At 47.5% G+C, this 15,890-nt stretch overlaps 1 protein-coding gene across 1 annotated transcript in view; it reads right to left on the minus strand.

The window, feature by feature from the left end:
• Positions 1-15,890, minus strand: part of GFRA2 (GDNF family receptor alpha 2) — a 49,895-nt gene that overhangs the window by 19,230 nt on the left and 14,775 nt on the right. The window contains exon 2 of the mRNA XM_088443251.1: positions 4,535-4,831. Coding sequence (XP_088299377.1) covers positions 4,535-4,831 — 297 coding nt within the window. The remainder of the gene's footprint in view (positions 1-4,534; positions 4,832-15,890) is intronic.

The raw sequence follows: 15,890 nt of genomic DNA on the forward strand, positions 1-15,890 counted from the left end.
ACACACAAGGCTGATTACAGGTGCCGGCTCTGCCGATCAGAGCAGAGCAGGATCACGAGAAACGTGGAAAGCCCTAATAACGCCATCTCCAGGTGGCGTCATTATTACAGGGCTTTTTTTTACAATTCAAATTTAGTAAATCAAAGCAGATCGCATTTCCGATTACAATTACGGGAAATGTAATCTGTTTACCAAAAAAAAAAGTGATAATCGGGGCTTGGGGAAATTTTTCGAATTCTCCTACAATTGTCCTTAACTACATTTAGGTGAAACTAAAATAATGAGAAAAGGGTGTGAAGGCACCCATGTTCACAATATTTTCATAAAAATAATATTGATGAATATGGGCATTAGAATTTAGAGTCCATAAGGACGAGCCCAGGGGTGCAGAGAGGGATGGGAGTGGGCACAGGCTTGCTGAAGGGGCCCGGTGGGGTCCTGGGTCCAAAACGCTGCCCCCCTCCCCTCCCTCTTACCTGTCAGCAGTCAAGCACATACTGCTGTGTGCTGCGCTGCAGTGGGACCAGGGAGACTGCTGTCGCAGAGTAACAGCAGCAGTCTCCTTTCCTCTGCCTGTGCAGGGGTGGAGGACCACGATCAGTGTGATTTGCCCCTGGCCGAGGGTCTCACAACGCCCCCCCACCTCAGCGCGCAGTGCCATGGAATAGTTCTTTTTACATTTTTTCTAAGGGGGGCATGGCCACGCCTCCCACAATTAGGTCACGCTCCTCCAGAGTAATGGAGCCCGGGCCAGCTCTCTATGGCCCTGGACAAGCCACCCCATTATTGGTGGGTAACAATTGCAGTAATATAGTTATAAAAAAATTTATTCTAGGCAACCGGTTTAATGTTAATGAATTAGGACATTGTATGCTTTAAAAATAAGCATATTAATGTAAAGATTTTCATGTCCCAAAATAGCATTGCCCTGGAGAAACCAGGACACGTGGGGGTGACTACACATCACTATACTGAAACCCACTAGAAATGGGATTGTCAGAATCTGAATTGTTTAGACTGGTAACTAGGAGCACTGAGCTAGACAGGTTAGTGCTGAAGTGATTGACATGAGGTGGTCGTGTCAGGCTCTTCCACAAATAGTTCTACCAAAGCAAAAACTGAACAGGAAGGGAAAAGTTTAATACTAGGCTGAGGCCCTGGTATGCTACCCTGCTATGGAGGTAACACTAAATGAAGCCTAGAACACAGATATATTAGTGCACAGTATAGGTGGTGTGTCAGGAACCCAGAGGAATAAGTTTAGTCAGCAAAATACACACCAGAGATATGTGCAGATAGTAATAGTATTGAGTGCTGGAGACTGCTGGCTGTGTTAGGTACACGGAGGTATGAGTGGTGCAAAATATATCTGGGGTGTCAGGAACACTGGAAGTGAGTTCAGTCCAAAACTCCAAATAGTACACACTATAGATATGTGCACGCTGATGATGTCTGTATATAATGCAGATAGCCTGCAGGCTATGACAGGTACTGCACGTATGTTTAGCGGACTGTAGTTGGTTCTGCACACATTGGTATGTATGCAAGCTGCAACTGGAACTGCCCGCTGGTATATGCAGGCTGTAGCTGCCAGCTGGTAAATGCAGGCTGTAGCTGCCAGCTGGTATATGCAGGCTGTAGCTACCAGCTGGTATATGCAGGCTGTAGCTACCAGCTGGTATAGGCAGACTGTAGCTGCCAGCTGGTATATGCAGGCTGTAGCTGCTCGCTGGTATATGCAAGCTGTAGCTGCCAGCTGGTATATGCATGGTGTAGCTGCCCGCTGATATATGCAGGCTGTAGCTGCCCGCTGGTATATGCAGGCTGTAGCTGCCCGCTGGTATATGCAGGCTGTAGCTGTATGCTGGTATATGCAGGCTGTAGCTGCTTGCTGGTATATGCAGGCTGTAGCTGCTTGCTGGTATATGCAGGCTGTAGCTGCTTGCTGGTATATGCAGGCTGTAGCTGCTTGTTGGTATATGCAGGCTGTAGTTGCCAGCTGGTATATGCAGGCTGTAGCTGCCAGGTGGTATATGCAGGCTGTAGCTGCCAGCTGGTATATGCAGGCTGTAGCTGCTTGCTGGTATATGCAGGCTGTAGCTGCTTGCTGGTATATGCAGGCTGTAGCTGCTTGCTGGTATATGCATGGTGTAGCTGCCCGCTGGTATATGCAGGCTGTAGCTGCCCACTGGTATATGCAGGCTGTAGCTGCCCGCTGGTATATGCAGGCTGTAGCTGCCCGCTGGTATATGCAGGCTGTAGCTGCCCGCTGGTATATGCATGGTGTAGCTGCCCGCTGGTATATGCAGGCTGTAGCTGCCCGCTGGTATATGCAGGCTGGTGGAGAGCAGTGTGGAACTGTGCAGGTTTGCAGATTGGAACTGAAGATACTTTGCAGTATGGATACTTCAGAGACTTAGGAAGGCTAGAAAACGTCTCTCGTTGACACACAAGTTTAAAATATAACTTTTATTATGATCTTTAAAAGTGAGTTACAGTCTGTAACTCACTTTTAATGATCATAATAAAAGTTATATTTTAAACTTGTGCATCAACGAGAGTTGTTTTCTAGCCTTCCTAGTCCTCCTACAAAGGTTATTGTAACTGATGTCTGTGATAGCACCCCCTGCAAATGATAAGGTATACTGCTAAGAGCCATTTAACTTAAATAATAGGGTTTTTTTCAACCACATATTTATTTTCTACACTATACTTGTGCAGATCATTGCATCTCACTTCTTTTTTTTGCTTATAATACTTCAGAGAATTGAAGATGATTTGTAGATGCAGCAAACAAACTGTAATCAGGAGATGGAGCTGTTGATACAGGAGCCCAGAACTGGTAAGAAATAAGAACTGGTAAGGTAAAAGTTGAACTGACAATGAGCAGAGGCAAGTAACGGGTTTAAATACTGTAGGGTGCTTTGAACAGTCATGTGGAAACTAATTCTTCAATGGTTGGATAATCCAGCACCAGCCTCAGGAAAAACGCCAACACACAGACACTAGTTTGTCATAACAATCTGAAAGACTGGCCAACAGGGACACGCCAGCCAATGAAATTACAGCGCTGGGTGTGGTAAGAGGATCTTAGAGCCTGTTGTGTATCCGGGATTTGATCAATATCATCAGAAGCTGTGATCAGATGCAAATACTAACTGAGACCCAGGTGTTTCTGGCCTTCTCTCTTCTTATCCAGGTGCACAAGCACCCATGATACAATTAAACTGCATATAGTGCGTCACTCAATGTACCTTATCCTTTACTATGGTCTTCATCAGATTTGATGGAAGGGCTGGATCAAGTGTTATGGTAAGTTTCTTAGGGCTCTATTTACTACAATCCGCATATTGAATGCGGATTGTAGTGTGATATTACCGAGTGAATTCGCATTGCGAATTCAGGTAATATCACAGGGATTTACTATAAATCCCTTGCAGGGACAGAGCTTGCGATAAAGCTCTGTCCCTGCGGATCCCATCCGCACTCTAGTCGCGGTATTTTCGGAAAAAATACCGCGACTAAGAGCACGCGCATGCGCCGACCGACCACCGCTACTACCCCCCCCACCGACGCTAAGCCCCGCCCCCCGCGATCGCGGACCCCCACGACCCCCCCTCCCCCCCCCGCGACCCCCCCTCCCTTCATTACACTTACCTGCATCCTCCTGGCCTCCGGTGGTCTTCTCCGGGCTTCCCGATCAGGTGATCTCCCATACTGCACTGGGGCCCGATCACCTGATGACCGGGCCCCAGTGCACTGTGGGAGACCAGCTGACCGGAGAGGAGCCATCACCGGAGGCCCGATCACCGGTCCCTGGATTCAGGTAAGTGAAAAAAAAAATGTTTAATTTTTTTTTTCTTTTTTTTACAGCAATCAGCTTGCGGTCTGCTTAGACCACATAGCTGATTACTGGTACCGGCTCCCGTCTCTGTTCTCCCCGTTAGAGCAGAGTGGGAGCCCGGTAACCGGGGGAGACCCTGGATAACGCCACCTCCAGGTGGCGTTATTATCACAGGGCTTCCCCCGGTATTTTTTTACAATTTATTTTTAGTAACTTGCACACAGATCACATTTCCCATTACAATTATGGGAAATGCGATCTGCTTTACTAAAAATAAGTGATACTGGGGGTTGGAGTAGAATTTTACTAATTCTACTCCAATTGCCCTGTAATAAATACAGGTGAAACTAAAATAATGTGAAAAGGGTGTGAAAACACCCTTTTTCACTTTATTTTAGTAAAAATAATGTTAATAAATAGAGCCCTGTAAGAGGGAGTGTTCCTTTGGACAGTAAGAGCATTTCCCTGGAGATTGGGTTTGCCAATTGGTGGAAACTAGCTAATGAAGCCACTGTTCGCTAACACAAGTTTTGGCATCCCTTTGAACGCTACTGAATTACATTTCCCATCATCCACTGTAACTTGGCCTTGGTCAGGATGAGAGTCAAGGTTCAAGAACAGCACACAATTAGTATTACAAAAGAAGGTTCTGATTGGTTAGTTTCTAGACCAATGTCAATATGTACTCACCCTCTGTCAGGCCAGCATGCATTCCCCAGTACACCTGTAGGCACAGGAGCTCCTTCCTCATTCCTCTCTGGCAGCGGCACATGTAGAGGGGGCTCTCCTGGAGAACCTCCAGGGCAGTCTTGCACTCTGAGCTGGACAGCAGAACATCGCGGTCTCTCCCAGCTAGACACTGTCGGAGAGTACGGTATCTTGAGCTGCAGGACTGGTCAGCAATGCACTGCTCATTAGCTTTGATACAGTCTGTGTGCGGTGGCCAGGAGGCAGATGGAGACCCAGAGAGAGTGAGGCTGGTCTGAGCTACACAGGAGATAGATTGGGGTGCATGTTGCATTAGACAGTAAACATGTAATAAATCAGTAAATGACACTGACTTCACAGGAAACCCAGATACGGACATGTTCTTGTTCATCACAAAGTTTCCAGAACCAGATCATTTTAAACTGGACCTATCACCATGTTTACATTGTGGACCAATGCCCACACATGCATTCACACAAACAACATATTACTATTTATGAAATGTGCCTAGAGAGACATGCAGGAATCATGATGATTGCAAAAAAACAGAGTTTCAATTGAGAGACGAAATAAAGTCAGTATAGGATTCTACACATTGGATAAATTAGATTAAATATCCATGCAGAAAGCACCACCATCACAGCACGGCTACCTTTGGTATAGGAGACAAGTTACTACAAAGCACACAGACAACAATCCGCTAATGCTACAAAACTTGGTATGTGCAGGCTGTCAGGGTACTGGGTAACCGTTATGTTGTTTTACCCTGTCAGCTATCTGGTTTGTCCAGAGGCAGCCTTATGTGTCATCTTAGTATCTCTAGGATTTTTAAATTACTTATGCAAACAGTTGGTTACAAGCGCAAACAGGCTTTACTGTACAAAACACTTTACTGGCGTTACTGTACAAAACACTTTACTGGCGTTACTGTACAAAACACTTTACTGGCGTTACTGTACAAAACACTTTACTGGCATTACTGTACAAAACGCACTCAGAAATCACAGCTCTTCTACTAAACAACCCTACCCTATAGGAACTTCCCAGGGTGACCATCCAGCTGCTGAGCCACACATCTTGCTCATCTACCAGTGCCCTAGGGACCAACTCCAAAGTCACCCCAATGTTGGCATGTTCACAAAGTGAAAAAGTCAAGAAGAGCTAAATGTACAATGATTCAGAGTGTTATACATGACCAATCCAACAGGAGCTGCTACCTCGAGCCGAAACAGTTCTGAGATGGAGATTCCTGTTGGCATGGTAATGCCGTTTTTTAAAATCCTTGGTCCAGTTGCCAGAGTGGTGGGGTTTCTGTGAGTCAGGGGTTTAGATAGTGACTCCTTGCTAGAATGGTAATAGGAGGGGTAGTCACCTGGCCTCCATCCATAGCTCACCCATCAGCAGGCAACCTGTGATGTCTGACTCTAGGCTGTCTAGCTGGAGATGCTGTTAGATTGTCTACATTCACCATGTCACCATTTACAGAGACAAGAGAATGTTGAATGTTATGATGACAACCTGGAGAAAAGGTCAACATTTCAACAGTGTTGACATGCTGGATGTCAAAATGATGACCATGTCAGTATTCTCAGATGGTTAGCACAAAAATTGAGGATGTCTCTGACGTAATATGTTTACTTTTTCTTTTCAATAAACTACAATCCCTGTACATTGTAAACATTTAAATATAACAAAAAAAAACTTCAATAACAAATATGAGGCTAGTAAGGAGACACAACTATCAGCAGGGAACACCGATACAAAGGTGGAAATGGGCTTTTTTGGGATGGCACTAGCCTGAAGCTTTGTCTCTGGCACCGACCTTGTGCACCCCTTCACATACCACTGAATGCAATTCACGCCCTTGTCGTTTTCCCTATTCAGTGTGTATGTATAATATTGCCTCTACATTTTTCATAACTTATTATAATAACTTATTATTACTGTCTCTTCCGGTATCACTCCCGGTCGCTTCTATTTGTTTCCCAGCTCCTCTCAGTTCCTTCTCCACCCCCCTCCTTTACCATCTCTCACAGCTTTGCCATCCACTCGCCCCAAGTGCCTGTGGCTTTCCCTCCCCTTCACCTCTCCCCCTGAGGAAGTGGCTTTTGCTATTCAGTCACTGAGGGGACAAAATTCAATTTGGTAACTTTGCTAAGCCAGCACTTAGGGAAACTGCTTTCTCAGTTGCCCAGGGAAGAGGGGAACAGTTGTGCAGCATCAGATATTGGGAGGGGGGTGTGAGCACTAACAGATGAGCCAGGAATGTACCACCAGCTGATGGGAGAAGAGTTATCAGGAAAAAGTAAGTGCCAGTGTTTGCAAGCATGGATTATAATTAGAGATGGCCTTCTGAGTCCATACTTCCAGTTCTCATATCCATGTGGGACTGTTAATGAGATGATAGTCCAGATATTACCATCTGTGTGGGTGATGCTCTGCAGATGGCCAGCAGTCAATGGGTTAATCACTGCCCCATTTCCCTGGTCAGCATTCCATTAGTGCCCAGCTGCCACAGTGTTCCTCTCTCTGGCATTCACTGTTTACATCATCCCCTTCCTTTAATCTCTGCAGAACATCGCTCCTCCCTGCAGAGAGGGGATCCTCTGATTAATGCTATGCAGAGCATGGCCCCCAGTTCTCAGCGTTGGCTTCTAATGAAGTCCTGTGGGGACTCAGAGCTCTGATAGAGAGAATGGGGGCAGTGTGTGGACAGATGTGGAACAATCTGCAAGATTGGACGAGGAAGGGAGGACTGGGACATCAGGGGTGACTTTCACTAACTATTCCCGGGATGGATAACTTCTATGCTACACACAGGACCTAGCTCTGGTCTCAGGATGTACTACAAAAGCCTCTGCATAGGGAGTGATGAACATTATTATAATGTATCTGCTTCACACACCTTTCCTGTACACACAGGACATAACTCAGGTCTCAGGATGTATTGTAAACACCTCTGCATAGGGAGAGATGGATTTTATTATAATGTATTATGCACATACCTATACAGATGTTCATTTCCTGTACACACAGGCCCTCATTCAGAGCCGCTCGATATTTGCGGTTGTTCATTCTAAAACAAGGGGTGGCTATTCAAATGAACCGTTCGCTCATTGCGGTCTGTTCACGCCTCTATGTCTGAACGAGCGAACAAAACTTGCGGTCGTTTTTTGGATAACTACGCCCCCTTGCCGCTCGCACCATACGTCATGTCCGCTATTTATTAGATTAATCGAGTACATCGAACAGCGTATGAACTGCTCGCTATTCTTGTGGCTGGTTTTTTCAACCGCTATTTTGCGAGCAGTTCTGAGTAAAAAAAAAACAAGTGACATGGTCAATGACGCTGCTATAGTAATTATGCACTCCCTTAAAACGCCCGTTTTGACCTATAAGCACGCCTGTGTTCTAATTCCACTCCCCCCGTTTTCAAGCACCTTCCCCTGTTACCACCCACATACGCCTCCTTCTGTCACTCAATATAGCAGGCATTCGCTATATAGCGAACAAACGATTTTCGGCCGCACTGACTGGTTCGCGCATGCGTATTAAAATCCATACGCATGCGCAGATGTGCGAACATCGGTCAGAACGAACGAGCGGCCGCTTACGAGCGGCTCTGAATCAGGGCCACACTGAGTAATGCTGGGTACACACTGGGCGACATATCGGTCACTCAATTGAACGGCCGATATATCGTGCCCCCAATGGCCAGTGTGTACAGACGACATGTCTGTGAACAACGTCGTTCACAGACATATTGCGTCGGCTGTGCTGCAGAGCGATGGCAGATATACTGTATCTGCAGATATATCTCCTCATCTTGCTGTCTGTATGTGCGGTCAGGCAACTGCCCGTACACTTGCTGCAGAGGCTGGAGGGGAGGGGTCATAAAGCGAGCCCCCCTGCCAGCGGGACCCGCGGCCAGAGGCAGTGATAGTTGTATGAACAACCACCATCTGCTGATATATCTTTCCAGTGTGTACCCAGATTTACAGTACATGGTGGATATTCTTTGAACTTGCAAAATTGTCTGCACATTCCCTCAAACCGGAAAGAAATGTTCTTGTATTATTGCTGCTGTTTGCTTTATTTGTTATACTGTATATATTGTTAACCAAAGGATTCATTAGAGTTGTCTCATTCCTGTTAGAGATGTGCGCGGACCCCCATGTTTCGGTTTTGCCAAGTGTATTAGTAAGGAATTGGTTTTGGATTTCTTTAAAAATTTATAAAATCAGCTAAAATCACGTAACTTGGATTTGTTTTTGTTCCTATGCTATTAATTATTAACATCAATAACATTCAATTCCAGTCAATTTTGACCACCTCACAGCACCTGAAATTACAATGGAGGAACTTAAAGCAATTCAAAACAAGAGAGATCCGTTTTTTTAAATCCGAATTCCGAATTGCGAGAAGGCCCGAGTCAGGATTCGGTTTGACTCGAGACCCCTACCTTTGAGTGTGTTAATTTTTTTCAAAATCCAAATTGCTCATCTCTAACTCCTGTCATGAAATTACATAAAAAATCTGCCGTACTCCACACGTGCACAGCTTACATCTGTATTATCTGCCGTACTCCACACGTGCACACCTTACATCCGTATTATCTGCCGTACTCACACGTGCACAGCTTACATCCATATCATCTGCCGTACTCCACACGTGTACAGCTTACATCCATATTATCTGCCGTACTCCACACGTGCACAGCTTACATCCATATCATCTGCCGTACTCCACACGTGTACAGCTTACATCCATATTATCTGCCGTACTCCACACGTGCACAGCTTACATCCATATCATCTGCCGTACTCCACACGTGTACAGCTTACATCCATATTATCTGCCGTACGCCACACGTGTACAGCTTACACCTGTATTATCTGCCGTACTCCACACGTGCACAGCTTACATCCATATTATCTGCCGTACGCCACACGTGTACAGCTTACATCCGTATTATCTGCCGTATTCCACACGTGCACAGCTTACATCCGTATTATCTGCCGTACTCCACACGTGCACAGCTTACATCCATATTATCTGCCGTACGCCACACGTGCACAGCTTACATCCATATTATCTGCCGTACGACACACGTGCACAGCTTACATCCGTATTATCTGCCATACTCCACACGTGCACAGCTTACATCCGTATTATCTGCCGTACTCCACACGTGCGCATCTTACATCCGTATTATCTAGCGTACTCCACACGTGCACAGCTTACACCTGTATTATCTGCCGTACTCCACACGTGCACAGCTTACATCCATATTATCTGCCGTACGCCACACGTGCACAGCTTACATCCATATTATCTGCCGTATGCCACACGTGCACAGCTTACATCCGTATTATCTGCCGTACTCCACACGTGCACAGCTTACATCCGTATTATCTGCCGTACTCCACACGTGCACATCTTACATCCGTATTATCTGCCGTACTCCACACGTGCACATCTTACATCCGTATTATCTGCCGTACTCCACACGTGCACATCTTACATCCGTATTATCTGCCGTACTCCACACGTGCACATCTTACATCCGTATTATCTGCCGTACTCCACACGTGCACAGCTTACATCCATATTATCTGCCGTACTCCGCACGTGCACAGCTTACATCCATATTATCTGCCATACGCCACACGTGCACAGCTTACATCCATATTATCTGCCGTACGCCACACGTGCACAGCTTACACCCGTATTATCTGCCGTACTCCACACGTGCACAGCTTACATCCGTATTATCTTCCATACTCCACACGTGCACATCTTACATCCGTATTATCTGCCATACTCCACACGTGCACATCTTACATCCATATTATCTGCTGTACTCCACACGTGCACATCTTACATCCGTATTATCTGCCGTACTCCACACGTGCACAGCTTACATCCGTATTGTCTGCCGTACTCCACACGTGCACAGCTTACATCCGTATTATTGACCGTACTCCACACGTGCACAGCTTACATCCGTATTATCTGCCGTACTCCACACGTGCACATCTTACATCCGTATTATCTGCCATACTCCACACGTGCACAGCTTACATCCGTATTATCTGCCGTACTCCACACGTGCACATCTTACATCCGTATTATCTGCCATACTCCACACGTGCACATCTTACATCCGTATTATCTGCCGTACTCCACACGTGCACATCTTACACCCGTATTATCTGCTGTACTCCACATGTGCACATCTTACATCTGTATTATGCACTCATGACTGAGACAGAATGGTATAGATAAGTGGAGCTGATTTTGAGTAGGGGGTAAAGCAAAATAAAAAGTAAGTACTGTAACTTTGCACCTGGACAAAGCATGTGGCACTGCAGATGGGGCAGATGTAACATGTGCAAAGATTTATATTGGAGAAGGGCGTGTCCAAACTGCACTATAAAAATAAAGCTGTCCATCATTTGTGGACTACTTGCTAAAGCAGCCAGTATTTACACTGCATGGAAAAACAATGGCCCTCATTCAGAGCCGCTCGCTAGCGGCCGTACGCTCGTTCCGAGCGATGTTCGCACATCTGCGCATGCGTACGGTTTTTAGTACACATGCGCGAACCAGTCAGTGCAGCCGAAAATCGTTTGTACGCAATATAGCGAGTGCCTGCTATTTTGAGTGACAGAATGAGGCGTATGTGGGTGGTAACAGGGGAAGGTGCTTGTAAACGGGGAGTGGAGATCAGAACGCAGGCGTGCTTAAAGGTCAAAACGGGCGTTTTAAGGGTGTGCATAATTAATACAGCAGCGTCATTGACCACGTCACTTGGTTTTTTTTAACTCAGAACTGCTCGCAAAATAGTGGTTGAAAAAACCAACCACAAGAATAGCGAGCAGTTCATACGCTGTACGATGTACTCGATTAATCTAATAAATAGCGGACATGACGTATGGTGCGAGCGGCCAGGGGGCGTTTTTAACAAATAAACGAGCGTATGTTTTGCTCGCTCGTTCAGACTTAGAGGTGTGAACAGACTGCAATTTGCGAACGGATCATTTGAATAGCCACCCCTTGTTTTAGAACGAACGACCGCAAATAGCGAGTGGCTCTGAATGAGGGCCAATGTCACCACTTGCAGTGCAGCATGGTTTGATCTAGGTACAAAGGGCCTGATTCAGGGATGTGTGTGGCTATGCAAATCCATCTATCTCAGATGCAAATGCAAAAGGAGTTGTCAGCAGGGCTGCATTCAGAAATCTTGGTACAAAATAGTCAGCACATTCCCCTCTGTCAGTGAGCCCCCCTCCCCACACATACACATTTCCCTCCATCAGTGAGCCCACCTCCCCACTCACGCACACATTCCCCTCTGTCAGTGTGCCCCCCAACCCACACAGTCCCTCTGTCAGTGAGCCCCCCTCCCCACACACACACATTTACCTCCATCAGTGATCCCCCCTCCACACACACTCACACACACATTCCCCTCTGTCAGTGTGCCCCCAACCCACACACACCCATTTCCTTCTATCAGTGAGCCCCCCTCCCCACACAGAGATTCCCGTCAGTGAGCCCCCACACACACATTCTCCTGTCACTGAACCCCTCTCCCCACACACGCACACATTCCCCTCTGTCAGAGAGCCCCCCACACACACATTCCCTTCTGTCAGTGAGCCCCCCTCCCCACACACACAGATTCCCCTGTCAGTGAGCCCCCACACACACATTCCCTTCTGTCAGTGAGCCCCCCTCCCCACACACACAATCCCTTCTGTCAGTGGCCCTGATTCAGAGGTGCTCGCTATTTGCGAGCGCTCGCTCTGAATCAGGGCGGGTCGGTTTTTTTTTTTACCCCGGCCTCCAGGTCGCTCGCTAAGCTGTGGGTGACCACCCACAGCTTTAGTGGGCGGCCTGGCGATAGTCGCGATTATTGCGACCATTGGGCTTGCGACAAGACCATTGTGGTAGGGCCTCATCCACCGCAAGCCCCAGTGACCTTCCTGCTCTAACAGAGCAGGAAGTTCACTACTGACATCACGTGTGATGTCAGTAGGGCCGCCCACAAACGGCAGGCGTTTGTGCAGCCACCCCTTCGACCCGCCTACAAAATGGGACGAGCTGTCGATCAACATCGACAGCCGCCACGTCTTGTAGCGAGCCCCGGAGCGAGTGATTTCTCACTCGCTCCGGGGGTCGTGCACGCGCAGTGCACTGCCCGGCCATCGACCCGCTTGCGAGTGCAATGCGCTCGCGAGCGGGTCTGAATCAGGCCCTGTGATCCCCACTCCCCCACACAAACACACACATTCCCTTCTGTCAGTGAACCCCCCCTCCCCACACATTCCCCTCTGTCAGTGAGCCCCCCCACACACACACACATTCCCCTCTATCGTTCTGTGCCCCCCTTCCCCCATTTACCTCTGTCTCTCAGTGCGTTGTGGGGCCCTCCCTTAAACCTGTTGCAAGGGAAAACAGTCCGAGAACTGATAGCAGAGCCAATGGAAAGAATGGGGCTTAGGCATGTACTGATCTGGGCTGCTCTGAACTCATGGTAAGTTGGCAGGTCCGGGACAGGGGCCAGCCACCAGGAAGTATTACTGTCAGTGGCCTCGTCCCTCCCGGAAAACGAGGGTGACACGCCCCGGGTTTCCGGGAATGGCTACCAGGCACACCCCTGCTCTAAACGCCCTAAGCGCTGCAGAATGTCAATCATGCTGCGGCTTGAGGTTTGGCAAGCAAGCTCGCAGGACCCATTCTGAACATGCGCAGAACAGGTCCTATGCAGCTACAGACCCCTAACCATCGGAGTTTGCTTTCATCCTCAGATGAACCTACATCTCTGAATCAGACCCAAAGTTACTTGTGTTGTTTGCATTGCCCCAAACTCAGAATCAGCTTCAAAAATATTGCTCACATGTAATTTAGTACATTTCATGCCCAGTTCTCTCATTTTTTCATTTTTAATTATTTTTGCTTTTCTAAGAGTTTTGTATGCCCTTTCCTGCAATTTACCTGCGCTTTCTAAACTTTTTGGGGGTCATTCTGAGTCGGATCCATCTATATAAATGGATATCGTCTCCTGATTTTGAGCCGACTGTGTATGTCAAACATGGTGTGTGCATGCTGAGCCTGCATGTGCGAACACACTGGGCCTAATTCAGACCCGGTCGCAAGCGCTGAGCACTCGCAACCGGGTCGATGGTGACCCAGAGCACATGTGCACGATGGAGCCGGCTCTCGCACCAAAGGGGGCGTCGCTCCGGGTCTCGCACCAAAGGGGGCGTGCTGTCGATGTTGAGTGACAGCACGCCCCCTTTGGTGGGCGGGCCGGGGGGGTGGCTGCCCAGACGGAGGCGTTCCCATGAGAACGCCTACCGTCTGGGGTCGGCGCCACTGACATCACAAGTGATGTCAGTGGGAGAGCTTTCGGCTCTGTTTGAGCCAAAAGCTCTCTGGGGCTTGCGGCCACGAGACCCTACCACAAGAGTCTCGTCGCAAGCCCGATGGTCGTGATGGTCTTGACCATCGCAACCATCATCCTGGCCATTCGCATTAGCTGTGGGTGGCAACCCACAGCAATGCGAGTGGCCAGGAGGCCGCTCCATAAAAAAAAAAAAAAGACGCCTGAATCAGGGCCAGAGACTTAAGTAAAACAGGTGTTTCTAGCCGGCGAGTATTTAGATGCACAGAGCAGCTGTGACTGATAGGAGTGTCGTGAGCATGTATGCAACGTCCGCACCAACCTAGTCCTCGAGAGCCTCTAACATGACACGTTTTGCAGACCACCTAGCTGGTGCACAGGTGTAGTCATTACTAACTGTCACATTTTAAAACATATGGTGCATTCACTTTTAACTGACTACTGACACATTCTACAGATCCACAGGTGGTCTGGAAAACATGACCTGTTAGGGGTCCTTAAGGATCGGTTTGGCCACCACTGATTTAGATGCTCAGCAGTTTGGATGTCTGTTTCTGACGGGACTCTTGCACCTCGCATGGGGCTGCTACAAGTTCTGATACTAGTGACGACGATTGCGTCTGCGGACAGTAGCATGGTGGGCGGGATAGGCTTGTACCTACAGATGCAAAGAATTGCGACTTAGTTCAGCCGATTGTCGCATTAGCACAAGAAAGTATGTACAATGCCGTTGCCATAGGCAAAGGCGGCCGCAGAGGCGTCAGCCTCTATATGCTCCATTGTCTCTGTGTTTCAGATAGTAGAGTGCACTGGCATACACCTACCTGAAGAGTCAGTAATAGTGGAAGCTGCCATATGCACACATAGGCATAATGTCGTCAGCAGGCAGTAGTTCCAGCAATGGCTATGCACACATTGGGGTTGAGGCAGAGCAACTATGCTGGGTGCATAGCCTATATTGTGTGACATTGTTCTGGGTGCTCTTCTGACATGACTCCTTATTATGCCTGGAGAGGAGGGAAGGTCGTGCTAATAGGGGCCAAGTTTTCTAAGGAGGATGTGTTCATGCAAATGCAGCTCATGCAGACTGCAGAAACACGCACATAGGATGCGTAGGAGGCATGACTTTTGTGCCTGCTAGTGCTACAGGGCACATGCAAATACTTCTCGAAAACAAGGTGTGATACCCTGGAAAGTGAGGGATTAATGGCCGGGATCTAGGACCTTGTGGACACCTTGCAGTGAGTCTATCTTACTGTTAGGTGTTTGGTTACAACAGTTTACTGAAGTACCAGAAGTACTGTGAAGAGGATAACGGCATTGAGCTAATTTAATAATACATTGAAGTGTTTACAGGAGGTGCTGTTGAGATTGTTAAGTTTAACTACAGAAGGGCTTGATAGTGTTGCTTATAGCAACGACCAAGTTTGTAGGTATTATTGTGTTATGTTAAATGATAATCATTTACACAGATTTACAGTGGCGTAGTGTTCCAGCTTAATAAATTTAAACATCACTTTATTTCTTGGTGTCCGCCTTATATCTGGGATTTGGGGGTTCTATGTTCCTTTGTCGTGACATGAAGAAGAGTAAAGCTGCCCACACACATAGCGATATTATACTCGATCTGACCAATTCGACACATTGGAACGACAGATCGTGTAAAATATGCCAAAATCGTGAGTAAATCGTGAGTCCCCACTCACGATCACGATGTGATACGCGTTCCTGCTGGTCGCACATCGCATCTTCAGATCCGCCGTGCTGTAGGGCAGATCTGACAATCTAGGACCCGATGCACTGTGAAAGTCTGACTGCAGGAGATCGTATGAAGATTGGATACCAAATAGTGTGCAGATCGTGTGCTGAGCTGCTGGGGTGAGTTTCAAGGGAAATCATACACATCGGCTGATCGTGTGCACATCG

Source organism: Taudactylus pleione, unplaced genomic scaffold (genome assembly GCF_031769625.1).
Source record: "Taudactylus pleione unplaced genomic scaffold, aTauple2 ptg000329l, whole genome shotgun sequence".
Taxonomy (NCBI): Eukaryota; Metazoa; Chordata; class Amphibia; order Anura; family Myobatrachidae; genus Taudactylus; species Taudactylus pleione.